We start from the raw sequence: 19,967 nt of genomic DNA, 5'->3' as shown, positions 1-19,967 counted from the left end.
TAAACTCCAGGGTAGTTTGAGCTGGAGTAAACTAGTCCCAGGCACAGTATCTACACGTGCACCTGGGACACCAGCAATTTGACCTGGGTTGGAGCACTATATGCCAGGGCTGCTCAGACCCAGGCTTCCAGTGGCATTGTTGGGCAGTGGAGGGGCTGGCTGGAGCACAAGGGTGCTAAAAGTGCAGAGCCATGTGGCCAGGTGGCAGGCAGGAGTCTGGCCCTCAGCTGGATCAGTTGACTGTGGGCAATTTACACCCACAGTCAGCATCTATATATATATTTAATTGCAGTAAATGACCACAGTGTAAGATAGCACTGTCCCCAATAGTACTATCTTACTGTGGTATTTATTAGTTTACTGTGGCCTAATATCATTACACATATGCTTTACTTACTAATTAGCTGTACTCCACAGCTAATTAGTTTACTCTGCAGTTAAGCAAATGTGCGGCCATGGACACTGGATGTGTCTACACATGCTATTAGTGCAAAGCAATAATCTCTGGCACATATCGCACTGGAGTTTATTGCTCCCAAGAGCGCTGTATTTACATGTGCGCCCAGGACTCCAGGTTGGAGCAGCCCTGGCTGGCAGAGGGCACAGGGGGTCACAGCCTGCCAGCCCAGAGCTGCTGTGACCCAGTTCAACATGCTGTGGAAGGGCTAGCTTGGGCATGAGAGTGCTCCAGTGTGGGACTAGCCAGCAGGTAGTCCTTCACTGAAGCACCCTTGTGACCCAGCCAGCCTGGTTCCTGTCTAACCATGTGCTGCAGTGGAGCAGTTTCCTCTGCTGCAGATAGTACACGTATATACAAGTATTATCCTGTGGCAAAGTAAATTAGTTTACTCTGGCCTAATAACATCCCATATGTAGATGCTGACATTTTACCGTAGAGCTAATTAATCAACTCTACAGTAAATGTCTCCTGTAGATGCACCCACTGTGTAGCACTAAAGGCCAAATCACCAGCTGCTATAAATTAGACTAACAAGCTTTACCGGTTCTGTTAGCAGAAGCAGGCCTCAATGGTAAAAAGCATGTTGAGGACACTAAAGAATAGGGATGCAGAGGTTTTCATGTTTATGGTTACTGAACATAACTGCATGATTTTGTATAATTTACTAGAGAGCAGAGACTAGTGTCATACAACCACAGACATCTCCTAGCTCCTTACACACCACCCATTTTTCAGGGAAAACACACTCAACTATTCCAGCTGTGATGAATAAACATTCCCTGACATCGGTGATGGTATAAAAACACTAATACAGTGAAGAAAGAGAACTTACTTGGACATAGACTTTGTATCCAGAACCGCTCAAGCTCTGTAAAATAAAAAAATCATTCAGTATGCTCTGTTTATGGCATTTGGAGGAAAGGACCAATGGGTATTTCCTTGTTTGGGGGAGTAAAGGAGGAGTTGGCATGCACTCTGTGCTACTTTTAGCACCCAATGTTGGGAAAAAGCTTTTGTGAGGGATATACTGGTGGACTGGATGTTCCGGCTGACATTCTCAACAAGGGAGGGGAAGCAGACTGCCTGGGATCAACTGGTCCCAGCTTAATGCAGAGAAGCTGATTTTTGGGGCACAGCTTATTACTGCCAGCCACCCCTACTTGTCAGAACATAGTGAGCTACAGCCAGGGTGCCACCTCTTTCCGGCCACAACCTCTCCTCACCTGCTTTATGGCACCCTGCATCTAGACTGACTATAAAGGCAGAGCAGATCCTGCACAACATAGAGCTCCGCCTTGCCTTGATGTGAATAATAAAAGGTTAGTGAGGGCCCTTCTGGCACCCTTTCCTTTACTGAACATCTGCATAAGGGGACAAGCTGACCAGAGACCATTGTACCCAGTGCAATTTTCAGTTGCAGTTCCATAACACCTCTAGATGGCATGGAAACCTATTCCACTTTCAGGCAAATCACTCATACTAGTTCTGCTGTTATCAGGGACTGCCTCTCACAGCTGGAGGAAGAGGGTAAGGTGAGGAAAAGCAAGCACAAGATTTGTCCTTACAATGGCAATACTGTTAGGACAAAACATAAAAGTGAAAGTGTGTTTACCTGTGGGTAGGTCTGACGCTGTAAATGAAACCAGAAAGCTTTGATTATATAGTAGAATGACTAATTTAGATAGAAAATAGTTTCAGTAAAAGAAACATATACCTGTTGGATGGATGGATCCACCAAGACAGTGAGCATATCACATTTTATCTCTCTTCACTACACCACCCTACACTGTGAAATGGTTTAAGTTGGTATTTTGAAAACAAGCATTCTGGATGCCTTTCCAGGTAGTCTTGGAGACACACTAAATATCTTGCCAATTATTTTTTCCAAATGAAAAAAAAAAATGTTAATTTGAATGGCAACTAGAAATATAGAAGCCCATATCCTACTATAAGAGGACATTAGGGCTGATCCAAAGCCCATTTGGGTCTATGAGAGTCCTTTCATTGCATATAAGCTAATTGCAGAAAGAGGAAGAGAACATTTCACAGTATCATAGTAGCTAGGGTCAGGAGGTACCTGAACAGATCATCTAGCCTGACTCCCTGCCACAGGCAGGAATGAATGCTAGGTTCACAAGACCCCAGACAGGTGATCGTCCAACCTCCTCTTGAATTTGCCCAAGGTAGGGGTGAGGACCACTTCCCTGGGAAGTTGGTTCCAGATTTTGGCCACCCTAACTGTAAAATATTGCCTTCTGATCTCTAACTTAAACCTATTCTCCATCAGCTTATTACCATTGTTCTTTGTCACCCCAGGTGGTACTGTGGAGAAAAGGGCTCTACCTATTTGCCGTTGATCTCCCTTGATGAGTTTGTAGGCAGCCACCAGGTCCCCCCTCAGCCTCCTCTTGCTGAGGCTGAACAGGTTCAGGTCCCTCAGTCTCTCCTCATTGGGCCTGTCCTGCTGCCCTCTCACCAAGCGGGTGGCCCTCCTCTGAACCCTCTCCAGGCTGGCCACATCCCTTTTGAAGTGCGGCAGCCAGAACTGGATGCAGTACTCCAACTGTGGCCTGACCAAAGTCGCATACAGGGGGAGTATCACCTCTCTGGACCGGCTTGAGATGCACCTTTGGATGCGTGACAAGGTAAGGCTGGCCTTGCTGGCTGCGGTCTGGCATCGGTGGCTCATGTTCATCTTGGAGTCAATAATGACTCCAAGATCCCGTTCTGCCTCTGCTTTCAAGAAGGGAACTCCCCAGCCTGTATGTATGCTGTGGATTCCTTCTCCCAAGGTGCAGCACCCTGCATTTATCTACGTTGAACCCCATTGTATTCTCATCTACCCATTTTTGTAGTCTGTCTAAATCTAGTTGCAGCCTCTCTCTCCCTTCAAGCGTGTCCACCTTGCCCCACATCTTAGTGTCATCAGCAAACTTGGACAGCGTGCTTTCCACCCCCTCATCGAAGTCGCTGATGAAGTTGTTAAACAGTGCAGGCCCGAGGACCGAGCCCTGGGGTACCCCACTGCTCACATCTCGCCAGGTTCAGTACAACCCATCCACCACTACTCTTTGGGTGTGCACCATCAGCCTGGGCTCCAGACATTCAGTTTCCTTCATTTGTGAGGAACTTGAGATATATCATAGTGCCATGCTCAGAACATAAGAAACACAAGGTGGACTGTGCAATGTGAGCAAATTAGTTAAGCACTTCAAGGCATGATATGAAAGGTGAGGCATCATTTATATGACTCTGGATAAGTGATATACATGAAGACCCTTAATATCAGTACAAATATATCTTTAGTTTTTTAACTATGCCCTTTCTCTGTACATAACTGTGTCAATAATATAAACTCCCCACCCTCCCTGCACAACTCCTAGGACATGTCTACATGTGCAAATGCTGCCCAGTGGGTTTACTTTAGAGTATTCTCTGCCCAGCCGAAGGCTCACTGCTAACTGCCCTGCTGGTGGATCAGGGCAAGGGGCTGGGACCTGCCATTCCCCTGCAGCTCTTTCCAAGCCTCTTCCCCTGATTGGGGAGCCAGGGCTTGGAGCTCCCGTTGCTGGGGCACAGGGACATTGTCCTTGCCCAGGCTCAGGTGATAGAGCCTCCCCAGCAGCAGATAGCTCCTAGGGGCAAGGAGCAATCTCCCAGCCCCCTGTTGGGGGACAGCTGTCTCCTGGCCCCATGCTCCTTGCCAGCCCCTGGGCTAAAACCCAAGGGCTGCAGGGGGCCTGCAGTTGAGGCACAGGGTTGGGAAAAATCTGCAGGGCTAGGACCTGCCCCTGACTGGGACAGTTTCTGGTGAGATCCAGCCTGTGCTGCACTGTCTCTGAAATTGGACAGCCCCCAGGCAACTCCAGGCTGCACATGCAGACTTCCCCAAGCAGTCCAAACTCCTAGCTCCATTACCAGATTGCAATTGCAGAGCTGGGGCTGGGATCAAGCTTTCAGCTCCTGCTCTGCGATCATGGACCAGGGGCTGGGAGCTCCTTGCTGCTGGGGCAGGGGGACATTGTCCCTGACTGGGCTATGGTGGTAAAGCCTGCCTCAGTAGCAGGCAGTGCCTGGGGGCAGGGAGCAAATCTCCCACCCCCTGCTGCCCAGCTGACCAGAAGCAAATTTGCTCCTGGTCAGCCATCTACACATGCTGTACAGTACAGTACTTACTTGACAGTTAATTTGCTACTTGCATTTGCAGGTAGTAAATTAATTACCAAGTAGAGGAAATTACTGTACAGTAAGGGTCAGTATGTGTAGATGATGATGCTTACTATACAGTAATTAGCTGTACTGCTCAGTAAAGTATCTCGTGTACATGCACCCCTAAAGTAGTATATCTGTCTTAACAGCTAAGCAAAATGGTTGTTCAGAAGGCCTTTGGTGCAAAATTCTAAGTGCTGAAGAAATACTGTGCTTACCTCAGCTGGATAGGGACCACTTGCGGCATAGGATGTTATCTGTTAAAGAACCAGAGATAAGTAATTTTGTGGGTTTTAAACCCACAAGTGGGTTTATTTAAATATTTAAATGGTTTAAAAAAAAGAAACCTCTCTGTCCTTACAAGCTCTGGGGAATAATAATTATAAGCATTCTACAGCACTTCATTTTTAACATGTTAATTTCAAAATATGCTACAGAAAAGAGCAAGGATTATTATCTCAATTTTACATATAGGAATTCAAGCACAACAAGGTAAGTAACTTGGCACAAGGCAACATAATGAATCAATGGCAGAACCATGCCTCCCGATGTACCCACTGGTTTATACAGCCTTCTTGGCATGGAAAGCCAAAAGAAGGTGCACACTCCACTTTGCATCTCTTCATTCATTCTCATTCTATAGTGAAGTTTATATGAGAGTGCCCTGAGAATGAAAATAAACTGAAGAGTAATGTTTTTTTCCATAGCGTTATTTTTCTGGGGAAAATATGTATGTTTGTTTTGACTGAAAATAGTCCACATCCTTTGAAGGAGTAATTACTGAGATTTTATCACATATGGAAAAAAATTATTGAGAGGCAGAAATGGGCCATTTATTTTTAAAAATAAGGTCCCCTTACTTCTGGAAGAAGCAGAAAATTGAGATAACTAAATTTCTTGCAAGTGTGGTTGATGAGGTCTGACATAACTAATACATTTGACAGCAAGCATGTGAATAGTGTGGGTTTGAATATTTTCAAGGCATGGTAACCCATTCACACTGCAGCCTCCCTGTGCTTTGACTACTTATGGGCAATACCAAGGGCCAGATTCATCTGTAATAACAATTTTATTGATTTCATTGGCTTTGCACCACTGAATCATGAATCATTCTCTTTGTAACAATAATGATATAATCTATCTGTTATTAACATCAATAATTGTATACTGCCCATCAGCATCTTAGAAAGCCCTTAGGCAGCTTTGTAATTATATTATTCTATTTACAGTAAAATCCAGTCATAAAAAATTCCGTCATACAGCCACTGAGCCTGATGCATTTGAAAACTAGTAAGCTAAGCATTCAGTTACTGCATTATAATATGGGATAAAATCTGATCCAGTGCCTCAACTGTATGAACTGGTACAAGTCCACTGAAATTAAAGGAGATGTGCTAATGTACCTTTGTTAAGGATCTGATTCCATAAATTCAACAAAGAATAAGCACTTACCTTAACAGAGGTTTCTTTGCTGCCTGAAGGGACAGACTGTAAAGAATACAGGAACCATTTATTTACTTAGGAAGAGTTCGCCAACTTAAATTCAGCACCATTTTATCGGAGAGATTTAAAGCTAATAAAGGGGCCTAAAGTGCTGAATTAAGCAATATTTGAAGAAAATGAAATCTGTGAAAAACACATGCAATAGGTGAATGGGAGCAAAAGAAATCCTCCCCACCTCCCTCAACATAATTAATTCTTTTGTATTTACACAGAACTAATTTAGTGTTAAAAGAAAATTTCTAATAGTTGAAGTAATAGATATAAGGTGGAATTTCTGGTACAGCAAAATCACTAGTTGAAATGGAAGATAAAAGTAATATATTGAAAGAAAATTGATCATAATTCCTTTGATCAAAAATGGAAGAGAATAAGGACAGAACAATAAAATACCATAGAAGGAGAACAAGATGGAAGTAATGAAATCCCCAACATGAACAGAAATGTAATTATGAGTTTCAAATAAATTTATAGGAAATGCCCTCCTTACTAGTTCAAGCATACATTTCTATATGGAAAAGCTAGAGGAAACGCTTTATGAAAATGTTACTTTTAATTCTCAGCACCACCACAGGCAGCACAGTCTTTCTGGTGAAAATGATGATCAAAATAGAAAATATCTATATCTATTGCAACCACTTGCAGAATACATATTAGATCTCGGCTTAACAAAGAAGAAAGGAATTTGGTATTCAAAGATGTGACCATATAATGCCCCATAGCCACAGCACTCATTTGCTGAAATGTATCCATGCTAGTAAGACAAGGTTCTTTTGGTAAATCTGATATATTTTATTAGACCAACTCATATAGTTGGAAAAATTCTCTTAGACAGCTTTTGGACTTAAATACCCTTCATCAGGCTATACTTCATGCTAGTAATACTTTGAGGCTTCTCACACCCTCTTATTCTCATGCCTTCCCATGAATTTTCTCAGTGTGGCAAAATTTGGGGCTACCTGTTACTTTCTGAAGAGTATCACACGTTGGAAACCTAAATATAAAGAAAAAAGTGTCCTTACCTGACCATAGGAAATGCCATTGTTGAATGAAGATCCATCCTGTTAACAAAAGACAAAACCAATTACTTCTTTATATGATGATTTGTTTCAATAAGATGCCACTTTAGGAAATGAACCCTATCTGGAATTTTTGTTTTGTGGAGTGGATGATTAGAGAAAATGCCTACATTAAATTCTGATTTCAATTAAATCTGAATAAATCCAGGTTAATTCCTCTGATTTATGTGAAGTTCATCTGAATTTACTCCAAGATAAAACTGAAATCCAAATTTTCCAGCATTTCACCACCTTACAATATTTGTAAGTTTAACTACAAAAGAACATAATATATTTACAAGTATACAGTCATATACATTTACACTTAAATAAATGCCTAAGCATGAAGGCCAATAAATAAGTAGATTAATTGCAACTAACTACAGGTTCAACATTAAACATGTATTTAAATATTTTACTAGCTCAGGGCTTTAATTTTCAACAGCACAAGAAAATAGGCCACCTTTCTTGTGGTTTTTTCCCACTTGTTTCAAGAGGTTTTAAAGTAGAAAATAACTTATGTAATGTTTATGAATAATTACAACATAGAGGGGAAAAATGAAAGTTGATAATAGAAGTTTTTTTCTAGATTGTTTAAATAACCACTAAATCAATACAGCAATAAGTGGATGCTAGCGTGCAAATTATTCATCTATGCAAAAGGAACTGCCCAAAGGAAAGAAGGATTACACTGAAAAATAGGCATGATATGTTACATACACTGAGATGATTATCTAAAGCAGGTTGTACTTGGATGGTAGGCAGGAAGTGGGCATGTAGGGTGTATAGCTGGGAATGGAATCTAATATTATGATTAAAGCATGAATGTAACCATAAGGGGGCTATACATGTGCTCAGGGGTGGGCGATGGGGGCATTTTAAAACACTCTAATTAAAACACTCCAGTGTCACATGTATTCAGCATCCCACATTTAAAAAAGCTGTCATTTTGAAATGTGGGAGGCTGAATACATGAGACACTGCAGCACGCTGGAGCATTCTAGTTAGATTAATTGAGTCTGCTCCGATGCATTCTAATCAGAACGCATTGAAGCATGTGTATAGGCACCAAAGGTTGTTAACATTTTAGAGCTTTAAGAAATTAAGGGATGACAGAGTGGGCTGGTTAGTGATTAGTAGCATACCATCCTTCAACACTGTTAGCTGAGATCATTTCATTCCAGGCATTGGCTAGCTTTACAGATTTATCCAGGATAACACAGCCCTGTAGTATATCTGCTGCAACAAGTCTAATACAATTCACAACCAAGTGCTGAGTTGTTAATTCACCTCTGGGGACAAAAACAACATAGAACCAAAAAAACCCAAACAAATCCCCAAACTTACCCCTTGACAGCCATATATTCCATATACACCAGCAGCCCCACCCTGTAAAGGAACAGAAGCCAGTAAAAATTTATTACTAATTATTTAAGGAGAGTAGCCTGAAGTACAAAGAACCTGACTTGTGTCTTGTCCCTATATAGGCTCTATAGTGAACAAGGATAGAAAAAATCTTTGCATTCTCCTCCCAGCACTGTACAGAACATTCACATGAAAGTCAGACACATTTTGGTCCTAAACATACAAATTAATCCATAACTGTCACAGAAATATTTCTGACAGATTTATTTCTGATAGAATTTATAAGTGAATGGGCAAAAAAAATTGTAGAAGAACTTCAGTGTTGACAAATGAAAAGTAATGTGCCTGCGGAAAAATAACCTCAGCTATACATACACTATGCTGGGTTCTGAACCAGCTGTTATGACTCAGGAAAGAGACCTTGGAGTCAGTGTACATAGCTTTCTAAAGATGTCAGCTCAATGCACAGCAGCAAACAAAAAAATCAATCAAATGTTGGGCATCATTAAGAAGAATACAGAAAATAAAATGGAGAACATCCATCATGCCATTATACAAAGCTATGGTGTGCCCTCATTTTTAACTGTAGGCAGTTCTGGTTTCTATATTTCAAAGACGATGTAGCAGAATCAGAAAAGGTACAGAGAAAGGCAACCAAAATGATCAGTGGTATGGAGCAGTTGCCATATCAGGAGACTAAAAATGTCAAGACTCTTCAGTTTGTAAAGGAGAAGGCTAAGGGGGATATGATCGAGGTCTATAAAATCATGAATGGTGTGGACCAGGTGAACAGGGAACTATTGTTCACCAAGTCCCAGAATAGGGACACCTCCTGAAATTAGTAGGAGACAGGTTAAAAAGTAACAAGGGAAAGTATTTTTTTACACAACACATTATTAACTTGTGGAATTCATTGCCAGAGGAGGTGGTGGAGGCACACAGAATAGCTAGGTTAAAAAAGGGACTAGACAAATTCATGGATGATAGGTCTACTAATAGTTGTTGAACAGAATGGTTGGAGATTTTTCCACTGGCATCTCTAAACCAATAATGGCAGATGCCAGGGAGGATAATGGATAGAGACAGATCACTCTAGATCTATCCAATTCAATGTTCTCCTTCTAGCACCCACTTCTGCCACTGTCAGAGACAGGCTACTGAGCTAGATGGACCATTGGTCTGACCCAGCATGGCACTTCTTATGTTCTTATTGAAGTTAATTTTCAGAAAACTTGCAGTGCAAACATCATGATCATCTGCTAAGGTATACAGATCAAAGTAGAAACTGAACAGAAATGGAAATTTAATTGATCTCTACTGTCAATATTTAAGTGAATGAAAACATTAAGATTCATTGTGCATTAATGATAAGTGACTTGTATTTTAGAGCCCATAACCTTGTGTGTTATTAATGATGAAAGTCACAATCTTCTTTCAAAACAAAGGTAAATTTTGATAACTAATTTTATTTTTTCTCCACTTAACCCAAAATGTGCATAGAAATGAATTGTACTTATTCCAAATATTGAGCAAATGAATGTTTCAGATGTTCCCATATTTCCCAGGCTCACTGTTGTGGTGCTAAGCTTTCCCAGTAACTCCCAAACTGAAGTGGAAACAGGTTAGTCAGCACTAGAACTATAGGAATAACTGATACTTTGGTTTGCTTGCAGCACTGGAGAAAAGGTCAGCTGCAGTTAATCCAAATAAAAGGGTTTTTTTTAATTTTTTTGGTGGATAAACTGACAAAACAAAACAAATTAGGTTGAGTAAAACATTTCTTTCAACTTGATATGAAAAGCTTTGTTTAATTTTGAAGTCTTTTCTTGATTTAAAAAAAATAAAACTGAAATAGATTTTGAAATGAAAAAAAAAATTGTTTTGAAAATGTCAAAAATGAAAAGTTGGCTTTTTTGGACTACTCGCCCCTATTTCTCCTTCTCCCACCCCAAGAAGTTAAGTCACAATTGACTTGAATTCCCTAAATGTTTTAATCAAATTGAATTGACTTTTGCTGAAAGCTTTTCACCTAAAACATTTTGGGCAGCTCTACTGCACTTTGTAGGACTATACCCTAAAGTTCTAGTTAACTGAATTTATCTTTCTAAGATTTTAACTCAGCTGTGTCTCTTTTACAGCAAGGAATGAAAACTGAAGTGGCCATACTTGTTATAGAGATATGGAAGCTGAATACTGAAGGCAGTAGGGAATCAGAGCACACAGACTGGTATAATCCAAGCCAGGGTTTATCAACATTTCTAGGAATTAACTGTGCTACATTCCTGCTGTCTATCTTGCTGAGACTACTCTATTTCTATTTGTATGATTTGCTATAGAAGAATAGCTGCTACATTACCAACCAATTGCATTAGTGACAAACATCAGAATTAAAAGATTTACCCTGGGACTAAACTATATAAAGATATGAAAAGTGCTTACTGGACCACATCCACTTCCTCTTACTGGATAAACTACTCCACCCTAAAGGAAAAAATAAATCAATTATTGTCATGTAAAACTGGTTGGTAAAACACAAGAAAAGACATCTGCCTTTTACAGGACTCACAATCTAAACCACTATCTAACTGGCAAGATGTATATACATAGATTGGGGAAATTATGTATGGACATTTTCATGTCTGTGGTACATATGTGTGATATGATTGGGTGGGACAATTCCATCTCTGTAGGAAGACATTAGTCTTCCTTCTGTTTCAGTATAATTTCATCTTTGGTGATGTAGCCCTTTGAGAAACACCTTACAACAAAAGTAGGGAACTAATCTTCTACTTGATCAGCAACTCAAAGTTGCATGGTGGGAGGGGAAAACATTTAAGCACCTTGAAGAAAGAATACTTACTTGGGGATGACTACCACTGCTCTGTGAGGAAATATATATAGTCTGTAAAGAAATAAAAAATAAATTATTTCTTTGTAAAAGGAATTTCTAAGCTTAGCTACTATTACAAACATCTTTGTAGGGGTGAATGACAAGACAAGGTTCTGCATTCCACTGTGCTTCTTGATTCTCTTGCCCTATAGCACTGAAACAATTCACCTCCTTCAATTCGAGTCTGAAGGGAATCTTTTAAAATAAAAATAAACTATAAATATGTAAGTGACACTTTAAGCTCACAACATAGAAGGTATAATTTTACTGGGGAAACAATTTGGTTGAAAATGGAAAATAGCTCATGTTTTGTAATAGTGACCTATGCTAGTAACATGAGGAAGCATCACCTAGAGGAAGTCTTATGAAGGGTAAGATACCCAAATAGTTATAGAAATTGTACAGTCTCCCTTCAGGCAAGTGAACCGACATTCACTTTTGATTCCAGAACTGCAGCCGCATGCATAGTGGCCCAGACCAAGAGCTGGGGGGCCACTACAGTACGTCTCCCTGCTTGTCTGGAGCAGATTGGGGTAAGACTAGCCTGCCCACCACACAAGGAGGGGTTTACTGGGGAGATGCAAAGCATTCCAGGATGCTGGGGGACTATGAGTTAATTTGAATCTGAAGGGGATCTGGAACAGAAGTTCAATAAACCAATTTAACCTAAATCAGTTAAGGCTGATACTACATCCATCCAGGTTTATCTTAAACTGGTTTTGGCCATTTTGAAAGCAGTTTATGTGCATCAAACTTCCGTTGTGTTACAGATTTGAACTGGTTTCCAATCATTTATACCAGCTTATGTGTAATTTCTGCCCCTAGTCCAGGAATCAAGATTAAGATAATTAGATTTCCTAGAAATGTCAAGAGAAGAGAAAAATCAAGATAAAAGCAATCTTTTCACATGCAACTTAGATGGCTATGCATACTGCAAAGGACTGGAGATGAGAGAGGATGAAGAGCAAGAGAGCATGTTTTCTTGGGCAAAGGAAGAAAAAAGGGTTGTAGCATTTTAATTTCTTTATGTATCTTTGTGAGCTAGTAAGATTTCTTTGTGTCAAAATCCAGGGAAAACGTTCATGCACAAGCCATGCTACTGTTAACCCAAACTTCAGTTTATACGTGTGGTAAAAAGAGAGGTAAAATAGAAACATTATTGCTTGGAACTGAAAATTAAGAAAATCAGTATTTTCTATATAATGGTGGTGTTCTAGAAATGCCTGTTCAGAAGAAGGCATAAAAACAAAATATAAACACAAATATAAATGTAAATACAAATATAAATATAAAGTTTATTTTTTAAAGGGCAAACTGGAAGTAACAGGAATGAAGTATAAGAAGTGAAAACTGCTCTCAAATAACAATAATAAATACATTAAGTTTATCTTTAATTTAACTCAGTTGAAGCCAATATAAATAAAAGAGAAGTATTTGACCCTAGAAATATAAAAAGGCTATCTTCATTTAGTAAGGAAATTAAAAGCAAATGTTATTGTGTCAAAACCAAAAACCCACACGAACGTATAAATTATTTAGAGGTAGAAATTGATTAATAACTCAGATACAACTATGATGACAGTTTAAAAAGGCCAATAGGAAGAGGCAATGAAATAAATTATAAAAGTAATCTACATTTAGTGCACTGGGGATAATGTTGGAAATATTATTGTATTATGTGAATTTCAGAGTTTTGCAAATGATAGAAAAGAAGTGAAAATGATTAGAAACACTTGTGAAACTTCTATTTTTATGGTCCATGTTGAATGCAATATAAAAGCAACCAGAATAGTCATGATGTTTAGTTAGATATTTAGTATTATTTAAATTTTAATAATTCCAGATATCATGAAAAGCACAAATAGAAAGCATTGTGAAAGAGTCAGCATAATGCTTGATTAAAAAAACTAAGGTGGCAAAGTTCACTTTAATTGTATGGATGGGGTATGCAGTAAAGTGTTAAGTTTTAGATCCAGTATGGTTACTATTGCCAGGCATCCATGAGTCAGTAAGTCTATGGTATTCCTGGACTTATTGGCAGAGACATATTGTTTCACTAAAGTTGGTATAACTCTTCCTCTATAATTTTGGGTACTTAAAAACCCTTTAACTAGTTTTCCTGGAGCATAATTACAACTAAAGGGCAGTTATGGCACTTACCTGGCTGCCTGAGCTACTACTTGAAGAGGAGCCAGAAGATCCACCCTAAAAACAAGGGACGAACCAACTGGTTATTTTTTAGAGTACTAGTTTTATATAACTAATTGTTTCAGGAAAAGAGCCCTACTTGGCTGAATGGAAGGATACAAGAGGGAAGACGGAGCCTATTAAGGGGAGTCTCTTTCCCCAATTAAGGAAATTTGGGGGAGGGGTTATTTCATTCCACAACCTACACTATTAAAAAGCTTGTGACAGAGATTTTAAAAAACACACAATGTAGACAGTACAAACTGGTGTAAATTAGCATAACTCTACTGACCTCAATAGAGCTATGCCACCTTACACTGGGTGAGGATTCAGCCTCATATATTAATAACCAGCATTTAGGAGCAAGACTGAGCTTGTAAATTCTTATGAGTGCCAGACTAAGCACCCCTCAAAGTTACTGTATATGGCTACTTAGTGATACAATTATGCAAACATTGGAAAATATGAAGAGTATAGCATGGCTACTGGGGCAGAAAAAGGAAGAGAAAACTTTTTCATGAAGATGGAACAGATAATTTCTTAATAAAATTCAAATATTTTATTTAGTTTTATATAGACATCATTGTATACTACTATATAAGGAAGAATTCAGAGCATTTTAGAAAAAGTGATCCTGGTTGAATTAAAAGTAGTGAAGGAATCATTATGGTTGGAAAATGAAGGCAGAGAAAGTAAGTTAACAGCAGAAAGTTAGTTTAGGTTACCTAACCTAACACAGGAACACCTCTATTGTATACCAACAGCAAGGACAAATAGCCAGCCAAGAAGTTTATGAATTTTGTTTACTTCAAGGTAAATTACTAAGTAGAAAGAATAAACTGAACAATAATCTGGATAAAGCATGCAATACAGGATGTTTTTGATATAACACTCAAAATTGTGAATGATTTTTTTGACATTTGTGAATAGGAAGCAATGAATCAATGAGCTCTGAAGGAAGTATGCTTACCGGAATACATTTACCACTGCTTGAGTAAGTCCCTCCAGTCTGTTAAAAAGAAATACAATTAAAAGACTTGTGGAAACACCAAACCAGTCTGTGCTTGTTCCAACACTTTGTGCTTAATAATGATCTGACTGAAGAGCTTTTAAGGTATCTCAATCCTGATGTACTTAGTTTTGAGCACAAAGCTGAGGGCATGACCTCTTTCTAGTGAAAGAGTTTAAATTAAAGCCCGACTGTGGCTCCAGAATGACTGGACTACAATTTATGAGGAGTTAAGGGAAAGGATGATTCTAAAAAACTTGAGATGATTGGACAACTGGGGCGGGCAGTCTACATTAAAAACCAAACAACATTGATAAAAATACCCATACCGTTTATACTCAGGGTGTGATTTTCCTTGAAATGTTTCCACAACAAAAATAATAAATCAAGTACAGTTTTTTAAAAAGTTTTCAGACACTAAAAGGCACTTTAGGAAATTGTAGAAAAACAGTTCTCACCTGTTTACATGCCACTATCACAGTGTTTGAGGACTGTGAAAAAGAAGAAACTAGTTATTGTCTTCTTAAAGATTATATTTCAACACTATCATTTTTTAGGAAGAAACCCACGTTTATTTGGTGAAGCAAGGGACCAGAGAAAGATGTTAATTCTTGGTTAGATCATTATCTGATGCAAATTAGCATAGCTCCATTGAATTCAGCGGAGCAACACTGATTTACAATATCAGTCCTCTTTTTTTTTCTTTTCTCATTTTACCTGCCTGTACTGTGGCCTATATGTACTATAATGGGTACTCCTTATGTACTATAAGAGGAGCTCTTTGAAAATAAAAGATAATACCTATTATTTCCATCATTCTAATACTATAAAAGCATAAGTCTGCCTGTCTGTTTGTCCATAGCGCTTTATTCACACTCTGATTGGCTGACAGAAACAGCCAATCAGAGTGCTCCAAGTGTGGGGAAGTGCTGCCATGATTCCGAAGCCATGCTGGGGACTAGAAGGAGGTTGGGGGAGGCAAGGCAATTGGCTAGTACTAATATATTAATTCCTGAAAACATCACTTGAGCCTGATGGGCTGGGTAGCAGTGGAGGACAAAGATTATATGTGCTTTATGCCTCTTTGATCACCTAACTGAAATTTGCTCTCTCTACTATACCTTATATCCTGTGCATTGGTTAGGATGATTAGACCCTCTGAATCTCATTTTTCTCATCTGTTGGATGGGATATTAGTATTTATCATACAAAATTCCTCCAATTATTATGAGGATTGAGTAGATAGGGTCAAATTTTCCAAAACATTCATTGATTTCATCTTGCTCAGTTGATAAGTGTCTAACCAAAAGACCTCAGATGGGGACTAGTCTCATATTATAATTTAACTTACCACATTCATATCTAATATTCAGAACATGATATGCTTAAAACATACCTTCTTCTTACTTCTTCTTGTGACATTCTGGGACTCTGAATTCCTTGGAGTAAGAGTTTTGCTCTCTACTCCAGTCCAAAAATTTTGAAGGTCTTTTACAAAAGTTGCACTGAAAAGAGAATAAAAACAGTATGATTTAACCTATTTAGCAATATATATTTCAGCTTATCATATAAGGGACAAACTCATAAAATTATCTCTAAACAAAGAAAATAGGATTCAGTTTTGGCTGTTTGAAAATGTAAGATTCTTTGTATAAATAGGAATCATACAGCAGCTTTCAGGAAAAGATGTCAGAATAAGGCTTGAAGATTACATTATTTTTGGTAACACTTTTATTCTATGATTTCTATTGCAACTTCTAACATCATTTGAAAGTTCAACCACATAGACATTTAGAAGAAGCAGAAGGATAGCTGCTTGAAGAAACATTGACTCCTGTGGTCTATCTGCTCAAATAGCCATCATGTTTGGAGGTGACTTAACTAATTCTCCTCATTCATGGGGAATCACTTCATGACTGAGGAAATGGATTTTATGGAAGCTTGTAGAGGAGCTAATCACAGATTCATAGAAAAACAGGTTTAGAAGAAACCTCAGGAGGTCATCTACTGGTAGTCCAACCAACTCCCTGCTCAAGGCGGGATCATTTCTGTCCGACTCATCCCAACCAAGTTTGTCTGACCTGCACTACTATACTGTACAACCCACCTGTGTATTTTTGCCCTTCCTGTATGTGTAAGGACTTAAGGGAGTTAAAGTTTAGGTGGCTCTTCTGATTTAAAAAATTTAATATCTCAGCTATTTCAAATTACTGCTGACCAGTTCTTGACACATATATAGAGAACTGAGATGCTGGGGTTTTGTTTGTCAATCAAAGGTTTTTAAAATTATACCAAACAACAGCACAAACTTTGGTGCATCTTTTGTACCAGCCTATAAGATGTAAAGTGATGTTTAAAATTAGTCTTCAAGGATTTCCATTTCAATTTATTTTCCCATGCTCGAGATAAAAATAACTAAACTGTAATAATTTTCATTCTAGTGTTAGGAGCAGAGCCAAAGCCCACTGCAGTTAACCAAAAGGCTTCACTAATGCACAAGAATACTTACATGTGCATAGTTGCTTATATTCATAAGGAATAGGGCCTTAAAGTGTAAAAGCTGGTTTATGAGCAAAGGTTCACTAGCAGTCCTATTGATTTAGTGGGACTACTTGTGTAAGTAAAAAGCTGCATGACTGGAACTGATATACAACACTCATTTTGCATAGAGTTAAATTAAAATTTTAATTGCTTTATCATATTGATACAATGGTATAATCATGGGACATTTCAGTATGGTTCCATTGATTTTTCAGTCTTATATGCCTATTTTATATTCTGTCTCTCATGTGTACGATTGTGTGTACTCTCTCATATAGATCAATAGATATAGATACAGTGGTAATCTATAGCAAACTATGAGAGAAAAACAACACAGTGGTAACATTATTTATTATTATGTATCTATCTGGGTAGGTAGTGTGCTGCCCATGGATTTTTTTTCTTTCATAGCCTGCAACAGATTATGATTGTATCAATATGATATACATACATATATGAGATATATAGCTATATCTCATATAAATGCGAGAGCGAGCATGTGCATGCGTGAGAGCTTATATTAGTCATATAAGTCTTAAAGGTCAATGGAACTGTATTAAAAAGTCCCATGAATATAAAATAGAAAAGAAAAATCAGACATACCTAAAGCGAACATCCTTAGCTTTGGAAGGGGCAACCCAAATTGTTGTAACTTTGTTCTTCACATCTGAGTTTATATGACTTACTGCTGAATTCTGTAATACAAAAAATTCACATTAAAATTGAAAGTATTTTGACTTGTATATATTTATTTCTATAAACAAAGGAATTTGGCTACAACATCCTTGCATTTGCGTGTGTTATGTGATACTGCGTGACAAAATTCAAAACTCTGGATTTGACTCAATCAGAAGACATGTATTGGTTAAGGAAAAGAGTACATTTATTTTGATAGATATTGTTACTTTATCACTTCAGCATAGAAAAATGCTTGCTTTTTTACTGGTATCAGTAAAAAATGTAAAGGTTAACCAAGCTAAAATCACTCCTCTGAAAGAACAAGCACGTACCGAAACATTATTACAACTAAGGCCTTGCGTGTTCAGATCTGTAATTTTAAAAGTGCCAACAGGAGCACCTCCATCAACTTCCCGAGCCTGTAGAAGAAATCCTTGAAAACCGGACTTATCATTTCCATGTAATGTCACTGGGGAGAAAAGATGTTTGGAGAAATGTAAGTTTCAAACACTGTGGAAGCAAACAAAATATTTAATACATTTCGCAAACCTCAAAGCATCCATCTGCATGTACAGTAATGCCCGATGCACTTTTATACTATTTTTAAATGTCACATTTTTATTACAGTTTTTCTTAGCTACAGGGAGAAGGACAAGGAAGAAAAGAAACAAAGCAACATAGGCATATGCACTTATGTGACACATTACTACACATATTTGTGAAGTAATTAAAAAGCAGATGATTATAGACAACCTTAAAATAGAATTCTATTCTTTTCTCCAAAGTGACTGTACAATTGGACGCTTTCTATTCATCTGATCTGCTCCAAGTGTTTGCAGCCTTACAAGTTGTACTGATAAGAAAACTTTTCTGCTTCTTCTTTCTGTTAGGTCTGCCTGGTAGAAGACAGATTTCAGGAGGAATTTGAATTTAGGAGTCAGGAAAGAGCAGTGGCTTTTGAGGCCAGCTCAGGAAGGCAAAAGAATGGTATAGGAGAATGGCAAAGTAGTTACAGGAGAAGTAATAAATGGTATGCTGTTGGTGGACAGAAGAAGAGAGGAGGAGCAAGGAACAGAATTCTTTAAGGCCTTGAAGACAAGCCCACAAAGCTTGGGGCAGTGGAAATGAGAGTCAGTGGAAGAATTCAGGAAGGGTGTGGCCAAAGAAATAAGAAAGGAAGGGGATTTTACTAGCAGCAAAGTTTCATTGCATATTTTGCTGTAAACATTCTTCCAAACATTCACAATCTGCTTGTCATTTTGTTCCTAGAACTGCTTTAAAATTAACAATCACTTTTCAGTATCCATGCACTTCTGTCACCTTTGAGCAGCTATTAGCAAGCCTTATTAAAACACCATGGATTCCAGGTACAAAAGGCCATATATTCCTCTGTTTCTATGTTGTCATCCATATGCTGTTTCTCATGAAAGTGCTCTCGTCTCAACTCCCAACTGGTCCCTTGGGAATCAAGAAATACACCAGGTGCATAGCTGGACAGAAGCTATTCTGTGCAGAATGCTCCATTTGAGTTGCTTGGGTTGCACAGTGGAAAATGGACAGATTGTAACTTCCCTCCACACAAACTGATGGTCTTAATGTGGTAACATGACAAACTGGGGGTTGGCGCAACTAAGGGTCATAGGATTATTTTAGAAGCCTTCAGGAGGAAGATTTCTTTAGAAGCAGAGGGTCCCACAGACCAGTGGTACTACTATTATTTTGAGTTTTGAGTTCCTTGTAGCTTCAGAGGGCATAAATCTTACCCCTGTTCTTCTCCAATTACATTAGGTATAAAGGGCAGAGTCCCTTTCTGGGGACCCAATTCTAAGCCCTCACTATAGGGGCTGGGCCAAGACTAAGACTAGGGAAAGGAGGGATGTAAAAAGACTTAAGTCCTGTGAATTCTTGAGTCTTGTGAGTCTTGCAATCGTTGGTGTTTTTCTGCTGGACTCAGGAGACTACAGGTTAGTTTCAGATTTCATTAAAGGAAAAAATAGTATTTTATAGGAAGTTCACTGTAGCTCTTCTTCCTCCTGGACTGAAATTCTGTGCTAAAGTCAAAACCCATCA

General features: G+C 38.6%; 1 protein-coding gene across 2 annotated transcripts in view; it reads right to left on the bottom strand.

The window, feature by feature from the left end:
• LOC102567843 (hornerin-like) overlaps positions 1–19,967 on the bottom strand; it is a 116,890-nt gene that overhangs the window by 46,859 nt on the left and 50,064 nt on the right. For both annotated transcript variants that reach the window (XM_019479113.2, XM_014599720.3), the window contains 14 exons: positions 18,230–18,366; positions 17,823–17,914; positions 16,075–16,183; positions 15,137–15,169; positions 14,640–14,678; positions 13,643–13,687; positions 11,453–11,494; positions 11,032–11,073; positions 8,575–8,616; positions 7,192–7,230; positions 6,122–6,157; positions 4,888–4,926; positions 2,073–2,090; positions 1,293–1,328 (listed from right to left, as the gene is read on the bottom strand). In XM_019479113.2, the coding sequence (XP_019334658.1) occupies positions 1,293–1,328; positions 2,073–2,090; positions 4,888–4,926; positions 6,122–6,157; positions 7,192–7,230; positions 8,575–8,616; positions 11,032–11,073; positions 11,453–11,494; positions 13,643–13,687; positions 14,640–14,678; positions 15,137–15,169; positions 16,075–16,183; positions 17,823–17,914; positions 18,230–18,366 (749 nt within the window). The remainder of the gene's footprint in view (positions 1–1,292; positions 1,329–2,072; positions 2,091–4,887; positions 4,927–6,121; positions 6,158–7,191; positions 7,231–8,574; positions 8,617–11,031; positions 11,074–11,452; positions 11,495–13,642; positions 13,688–14,639; positions 14,679–15,136; positions 15,170–16,074; positions 16,184–17,822; positions 17,915–18,229; positions 18,367–19,967) is intronic.

The sequence above is a fragment of the Alligator mississippiensis genome, chromosome 5, assembly GCF_030867095.1.
Source record: "Alligator mississippiensis isolate rAllMis1 chromosome 5, rAllMis1, whole genome shotgun sequence".
Taxonomy (NCBI): domain Eukaryota; kingdom Metazoa; phylum Chordata; order Crocodylia; family Alligatoridae; genus Alligator; species Alligator mississippiensis.
This window is presented reverse-complemented; position numbering and strand designations above follow the sequence as displayed.